The following is a 7,735-nucleotide window of genomic DNA, read 5'->3' on the forward strand; positions in this document are numbered from 1 at the left end:
AATTGCTTGAACCCCGGAGGCAGAGGTTGCTGTGAGCTGAGATTGCGCCACTGCACTCCAGCCTGGGCAAGAGCGAGACTCCATCTCAAAACACAAAGATTCTTTTTACTACGGCTGGGATTTCTGGAGGGCCCGGGAGAGCCGGCTCTGGAACCGCAGGGCTGTAGTGTCCGTGGCCCTGCCGTGCGCTGACACCACCAAGGCCCAAGGTTCAGCCTGGTAGAGATTCAACACGGCTTTTCTTGCCCCACAATGAATGTTTGCGCAGAAAGAGCTTGAAGGAAGCTGTCATGCCTGGCGGTGGGTACCCCTTGTGGTGGATTCTCACGGGTGAACCCACGGACACACAGCTGCCACTCTGGGGACCCCGACCGACTCCACTGTTCATGTAGGAAGGGGGGCTAGAGTGGCCCTTGGGAGCTACGGGAGGTGAAGACGAATGCAGGGTGTCACGCCTGTGTCAGTTTCCCCAAGATTCAGGCTGAAAACGCCACTCTCTCAAGTGATGGCGTTGGGTAGTGGGGGGTCTTTGGGGGTCATGAGGTCTCATGGATGGGATCAGTCCCCTTATAGAAGGGACTCCAGAGAGCACCCTGGCCTCTTCCATCATCTGAGGACACACAGGGAGAAGGCACCATCTAGAAGCCAGGAACTGGGTACTCACCAGAGACTGAACCTACCATGCCTTGGTTTTCTGGAACTTCCAGCCTCCAGAGATGAGACATGTGGTCATACAAATGCTCTCAGAGAAGGTACAGTAAGTGCAGGTGCCCTGGGAACCTCCAGCATTTACCAGGGAGCCTGGCTACACTTCTGCCAGCCTTGGTATCTACCCCCCCCCTCTTCCCAGCTGGGACCCTCTGTGCCCCGGGGGTGCTGGGGAGGAGACAGCACCGCAGGCCAGGATAGTGGGCCAGCTACAGGGGCAGAGCGTGGCCCCACCTGCGTCCCACGGGCCCAGCGCCCATCTCCAGACCCCAGGCCGCCCTGTGGAGAGGTGTGCGGCCAGGCAGGAGGCCCTCTGCGTCCTGTTTATTGTTTTGCAGCAGGAGGCCCAACACAGAACATACTCGCCAATACTCGGCTGTGCAAAACAGGGGCTAGCGCTTAAGTACAAATGGGAAAACATGATTCTTTTGTTTTAAATAAATACTTAAAACACGACTTGGGTCCTACAAGCGTCTGGACTCTAGGTCTCAGTATTGGAGTGTCTCACCCACGGGCCCCACACAGGGACGCCACGGTTCCCTCCAACCCCGTGATCAAGACATGGAATCGGCTGCTGACGGTTGGATCGCAACGCGCCCCTTTTCTAGAGCCTTCCCCGGCCGTCTACAGGCAGGATGCGGCTGGGAGAAAGACAACTGGAATTTCTCGAAGGTCGATGGTCCGCACGGTTGACGATTCTACGTGGTTCTCTTGGTTCCCTTGGTGTGTGTGTGTGTGTGGAGGCGGCCGCGGCCCTTAGATCACCTTCTTGAGCTCGTCGTACAGGACCAGCACAAAGGCGCCCCCCATGCCTCGCAGGACGTTGGACCACGCACCCTTGAAGAAGGCCTTGCCCCCCTCGTCTCTGAAGATCTTCCTCCAACAGTCAACGGTGCCCGTGTACATGATGTCAGCTGCAACGACAGGGAGACAGGGTGACAGTGAGGGCCTCGCCACCAAGCTCTTCAAGACACGGACGCCACCTGCACCCACAAAGACGTTTCACAGAAATAACACCCCGGACGCCTGAGCCACAGTTCTGATTACAGGAGGGAAACCTGAGGCTCCCCCAGCTCAAGCCCTCCTCCTAAGCCACTGTCTCAGGGAGGGCTGGACACAGGACTTCAGGCCCCGCCCTGGGCGTCCCCCATCTCCACCCCTGGGGTCCATGCAGAGAGGGCAGGATCGAGGGTGTGGATGCAACCAGAGGTTCTAGGAGGCGGGGATTTAGAAACTGCTGCCTGGACCATGAAACCCCAGAAAGACCAGAAGCCCATCATTCAGGAAAATCCTTCCACACAGCCAGGTTACTTTCGGACACACTGCTGTCTCACACGCCCTGGAAGTGCCTCCTTTGATGGTTTCTGGCCTCCCACGGGCCCAGGCCAAGGAGCTCCTGGATCCCCTTCCCATTAGCAAGGGTCCCCCGCCACCCGAGCCCGCGCGGGTACCTCCTTTGCGCCCAGACTGCATCATCATCCGCCGCCGCACTGTGTCGAAGGGGTAGGACACCACGCCGGCCACGGCTGTCACGGTCTGCGCGATCATCCAGCTCACCACGATGTGCGTGTTCTTGGGGTCGGGGAGCATGCCTGCGGGGGAACGGCACGTCACCTTCTCCAGCGCCTGCACGGCCACCCGAGACCAGGGTCAGCCTCCAGTGTGTGCTCACGGCCACCTGAGCTGGTGCCGAGCTCTTCCAAGACCACCAGTGCCCCCTCCACGTGGCTGCTCAGTGCCAGCTGATGTTTACAACACCAAAGGTCAGGGCAGGGCCAGGAGGGGAAAAGTCCGCCTGCCACCTACAGGAGCCCAGCAAGACAGTCCCAGAGGCCGGGGTTAGGTCTGTTTGGGGAAGAGAATAGGGCCCTGACCTTCTAAAGGGTCACAGTTACTACGGGAGTTACACTGTGTCCTCAAGATGCACATAAGTCCCACCCCCACCCCAGGACCTCAGAATGCAACTATACTTGGATATAAGGTCTTTAAAGAGGTAAGACTGAAGGAGGTCAGTAGGGTGGGCCCTGATCCTATGACCCTAGTGTCCTTCTAAAAAGAGATGAGGACACAGACACACAGAGGGATGACCCTGTGAGGACACAGGGAGAAGATGGTGTCTCCAAGCCCAGGAGAGAGGCCTCAGGAGGAACCAGCCCTGCCCACACCTGGATCTCACACCTCCAACCTCCAGGACTGTGGGAGAATCACTGTCTGTTGTTTCTAAGCCACCCAGTCTATGGTATTCTGTGATAGCAGCCTGAAATAGACTAAGACACCTCATAAGAAGGGCAGATAAAGACACAGACACACACAGAGGAACGACCTCGTGAGGACACAGGGAGAAGACGGTGTCTACAAGCCCAGGAGAGAGGCCTCAGGAGGAACAAGCCTGCCCACACCTGGATCTCAGACTTCCAGACTCCAGGACTATGGAAGAATCAATGTCTGTTGTTTACAATCCACCCAGTCTATGGTATTGTGTGACAGCAGCCTCAAACGGAGTAAGACATCTCATCAGAAGAGGAGATGAGGACACAGACACACACAGAGGGACGACCCTGTGAGGACACAGGGAGAAGATGAAGTCTCCAAGCCCAGGAGAGAGGCCTCAGGAGGAACCAGCCCTGCCCACACCTGGATCTCAGACCTCCAGCCTCCAGGACTGTGGGAGAATCAATGTCTGTTGTTTACAATCCACCCAGTCTATGGTATTCTGTGATAGCAGCCTGAGATGGATTAAGACATCTCATAACAGGAGGAGATGAGGACACAGACACACACAGAGGGACGACCCTGTGAGGACACAAGGAGAAGACAGAGTCTACAAGCCCAAGAGACAGGCACTGGGAGGAACCAGCCCAGTCCACACTTGGATCTCAGACTTCCAGCCTCCAGGACTGTGGGAGAATCAATGCCTGTTGTTTGTAAGTCACCCAGTCTATGGTATTGTGTGATAGCAGCCTGAGATGGACTAAGACATCCCATAAGAAGAGGAGATGAGGACACAGACACACACAGAGGGATGACCCTGTGAGGGCACAGGGAGAAGACGGCGTCTCCAGGTCCAGGACAGAGCCCGCAGGAGGAACCAGCCCTACCCACACCCTATCTCGGACCTTCAGCCCACGGGACCCCGGGGGAGTGCCTGCGTGTTGAGCCCATCTGTGGGACTTTGCGACGGCAGCCACACGTACCCTTGGCCGTATCGTACACGCCGAAGTAGGCCGCCCGGTAGATGATGATACCCTGCACGGAGACGCTGAAGCCCTGGTACAGGCCCCGGATGCCGTCGGACTTGGTGATCTTCACCAGGCAGTCTCCCAGGCCTCGGAACTCGCGCTCTGTGCCTGACTTTCCCACGTCCGCTGCCAGGCGGGTTCTGGCGAAATCCAGTGGGTACACGAAGCAGAGGGAGGTCGCGCCGGCCGCACCGCCGGAGGCCAGGTTGCCCGCAAAGTACCTCCAGAACTGCGTGTGCTTGTCCACGCCCCCCAGGAAGATCTGCTTGTACTTATCCTTGAAGGCGAAGTTGAGGGCTTGAGTGGGGAAGTAGCGGATGACGTTGGCCAGGTTGCCCCTCCAGAAGGACAGCACGCCCTGCTCCTTGGGGATGCGGACAATGCAGTCCACGATGCCCTTGTACTGCTTGTCGGCGGCGATCTGCTTGCTGGCGTGCTGGACCTGGGGGACGCAGAGGGTGTTCAGACCGGACCCGGGGCCAACCACCCAGAAACATCCCAGCTACAGAGTGCATCCTTTTTTTTTTTTTTTTTGACACAAGTCATTCTTGTTTACCAAGCTGGAGGGCAATGGGGTGATCTCGGATCATTGCAAACTCCACCTCCCGAGTTCAAGCAATTCTCCTGCCTCAGCCTCCTGAGTAGCTGGCATTACAGGTGCCTGCCACCATGCCCGGCTAATTTACTTTTATCTTTAATAGAGATGGGGTTTCACCATGTTGGCCAGGTTGGTCTCGAACTCCTGACCACAGGTGATCCTCCTGCCCTGGCCTCCCAGAGTGCTGCAATTACAGGCATGAGCCACCATACCCAGCCAGAGGGCATCATCCTGTTTAGAAAACTAGCTTGTGGGCGTTACTAGTAAGTTGTCCTCATTTTCTTTGTTTCTTTTTTTTTTTGAGATGGAGTCTTGCTGTGTGCCCCAGGCTGGAGTGCAGTGCTGAGATCTCTGCTCACTGCGAGCTCCGCCTCCCAGGTTCACACCATTCTCCTGCCTCAGCCTCCCGAGTAGCTGGGACTACAGGCGCCCGCCACCACGCCCAGCTAACTTTTTTTATTTTTAGTAGAGACAGGGTTTCACCGTGTTAGCCAGGATGGTTTCCATCTCCTGACCTCATGATTCGCCCGCCTCAGCCTCCCAAAGTGCTGGGATTACAGGCGTGAGCCACCACGCCCGGCTCTTTCTTTTTTTAAAAAGACAAGGTCTCATGCTGCTACCCGGGTTTGAGTGTAGTGGTGCGATCTCACCTCACTGCAGCCTGCAACTCCCGGATTAAGCCATCCTCCCGCCTCAGTCTCCTGAGTACCCGGGTATACAGGTGCACAACCATTAAGCTCCGCTAAGTTTAAAAATTACTTTTAGAGATGGAGTCTTGCTACGATGACCAACCTGCTCTCAAACTCCTGAGCTCAGGTGATCCTCCCTGGGCCTCTCAAAGCGCTGGGACATTCCGCCCTGCTAAGTTTAAAAAAATTTTTTAAGCCGGGCACGGTGGCTCATGCCTGTAATCCCAGCACTTTGGGAGGCTGAGGTGGGCGGATCACGAGGTCAGGAGATGAAGAGCATCCTAACACGGTGAAACCCTGTCTCTACTAAAAATACAGAACATTAGCGGGGTGTGGTGGCGGGCGCCTGCTAGGGAGGCTGAGGCAGAATGGCGTGAACCCAGGAGGCGGAGGCTACAGTGAGCCGAGATCATGCCACTGCACTCCAGCCTGGGCGACAGGGAGAGACTCCATCTCAAAAAAAAAAAAAAAAAAGATTTTTTTAAGATGTGGGATCTTGCTAAGTTACTCTGGCTGGTCTCAAACTCCTGGGCTCAAACGATCCTCCCTGGGCCTCTCCAAGTGCTAGGACGCCCCGCCCTGCTAAGTTAAAAAATTTTCTTAGAGATGGGGTCTTGCTATGTTGCCCTGGCTGGTCTCAAACTCCTGAGCTCAGGCGATCCTTCCTGGGCCTCTCAAAGTGCGGGGACACCCCGCCTGCTAAGTTTTAAAAATTTTCTGAGAGATGGGGTCTTGCTATGTTGTCCTGGCTGGTCTCAAACTCCTGGGACACGCCACCCTGCTAGGTTTAAAAAATTATCTTAAAGATGCGGTCTTGCTGTGTTGCCCAGGCTGGTCTCAAACTCCTGAGCTCAAGCGATGCTCCCCGGGCCTCTCAATGCACTGGGACGTCCTGCTTTGTTAAGTTAAAATAATTTTCTTTTGAGGTGAGGTCTTGCTATGTTGCCCCGGCTGCTCTCAAACTCCTGGCCTCAAGCGATCCTCCCCGGGCCTCTCAGAAGCGCTGGGATCGCGGGCGTGACCTGTCTTTGCAGCCAAGCCTATTCATTCCCATCACCGAGCTGTCACTGGGAGTACAACGTTAGCAAGGACGTCCTGGCAGCAATGTTCCTAGTCATCATGGTACTTTCGACAAACCTCTCCCAAAAGACAAAAAATGCATTGCTCTGGATCAGAATTGCACAAATGAGCTAAGGGGGGTAAGAACCACCAATAACCATATCCTGGTTATTCCAGGACACCTGCGGGCAGGCTCGTTGCCCTATTGGCCTTAGAATTGCCCTTCACGGTGGAGGGGGCAAGAGCAGACGGCGGCCACGCATCCGCCGGAAGGGTTGCTCCCAGCCCGGGGGACCCGCAGGATTGAGCTCAAGGTCAAGGCCCGCCCGCCGCAGGGTCCGTCCATGGGCCCTGCTCATCGCGCATGCGCCCTCCAATCCGTGCCGCATTTCCCCCGCCCGCCGGGCCCAGTGCGCACGCGTAGACGTCGCCACGCCCTGCGGCAACGGACACGTGACGCGGCCCCCGGAAGCCGGCGGCGCGTGGACAAAGCGATCGCGGCCTTCCACTTCCGGCGCCCGCCTGCAAAGCTCTCCTGCCCACGTCCCCGCCCGGTCCGGCCACTCGGTTCCCGTCCCCTTGTCCCCGGAGCGGCCGCGCCCGCGTCCCCACCTGCAGCAGCAGCTTGACCCGCTCGATCGGAGCCACGGCCGTCTTGGAGATGGCGGCGGCGATGCCTCCGGCCAAGAAGTCCTTGGCGAATGAGATGGCCTGTTCCGTCATGGTGGCGGGGCGGGCAGCGGAACGGGCGGACAGCCGGAAAGCGGGCGCGGAGAGTGAATGGAGGGCGTCGTTGGTTCAGCCCTGCCGCCGCCGGGACCGAAAAGACGGAGCGGCCACCGCGCAGCCGCTAAGACGCCGACGCCACGCCCACTCTCCGCCCCCGCGTCTCCTCGCGCCGCGCCCATTGGCTGCGCCGCCCGGCCGCGCCCCGCCCCCGCCTGCGTGCCTCGCCTCTGAGGGCTGCCGGGAATCCCGCTGCGTCCCGCCCGGCACTCCAGCGAACCGCGCCCATTGGCTGCGCTCCCCGTAGACGCCCCGCCCCGCACCCCTAGGTATGCCGGGAGCCAGGCCCCGCCCATGCGCCGTAGGGGCCGCTGGGGGTTCCGCGGCAGCCTTGACCTTGTGAAGGTCACGCCGCTGCCAGTACCCGAGCGGGCGGGAGGGCGGCTGCGGAGTCAGAAGCCCACCCTGATGTCCCGTTCGCTCCGAGTGCGCCGTCCGCTTTCTCCCGGAGGCCGCGGCGACCCCGCCGGGATGCGCGACATGTGGTGCCCCGACCCCCGATCCTTGAGCCTTGACCTCCAGGCAGCTCCGACCTTTTCACACTCTCCGGGGTCGCGCGTCGGGACACCCCGGCCCCTGCCCGCGTGCACCCGGGGGGCCCCTCGCGAAGCCTGCGGCGGCTTCCACGTGGGCGCGGCTGAGTCCCGCTGCCGATC

The 7,735-nt window shown here is 58.7% G+C and overlaps 1 protein-coding gene across 1 annotated transcript; it reads right to left on the reverse strand.

Annotated features, from left to right (window-relative positions):
• Positions 1 to 1,107: 1,107 nt before the first annotated feature.
• SLC25A6 (solute carrier family 25 member 6) lies at positions 1,108 to 7,210 on the reverse strand. The gene is made up of 4 exons (XM_002831328.6): positions 6,906 to 7,210; positions 3,903 to 4,389; positions 2,160 to 2,300; positions 1,108 to 1,622 (listed from the first exon to the last, which is right to left on the reverse strand). Exons 1-4 carry the CDS (start codon positions 7,014 to 7,016, stop codon positions 1,465 to 1,467), a joined length of 897 nt encoding a protein of 298 aa, XP_002831374.3. The 5' UTR covers positions 7,017 to 7,210; the 3' UTR covers positions 1,108 to 1,464.
• Positions 7,211 to 7,735: the final 525 nt, after the last annotated feature.

Source organism: Pongo abelii, chromosome X, assembly GCF_028885655.2.
Source record: "Pongo abelii isolate AG06213 chromosome X, NHGRI_mPonAbe1-v2.0_pri, whole genome shotgun sequence".
NCBI classification, from domain to species: domain Eukaryota; kingdom Metazoa; phylum Chordata; class Mammalia; order Primates; family Hominidae; genus Pongo; species Pongo abelii.

Coding starts and splice junctions, on each gene's coding strand:
- SLC25A6 (XM_002831328.6), bottom strand. CDS start 7,016: ATGACGGAACAGGCCATCTCATTCGCCAAGGACTTCTTGGCCGGAGGC. Junction 4,390..6,905: donor GGGTCAAGCTGCTGCTGCAG/GTGGGGACGCGG, acceptor TGCGTCCCCCAG/GTCCAGCACGCCAGCAAGCA. Junction 2,301..3,902: donor CGTGTACGATACGGCCAAGG/GTACGTGTGGCT, acceptor GTTCCCCCGCAG/GCATGCTCCCCGACCCCAAG.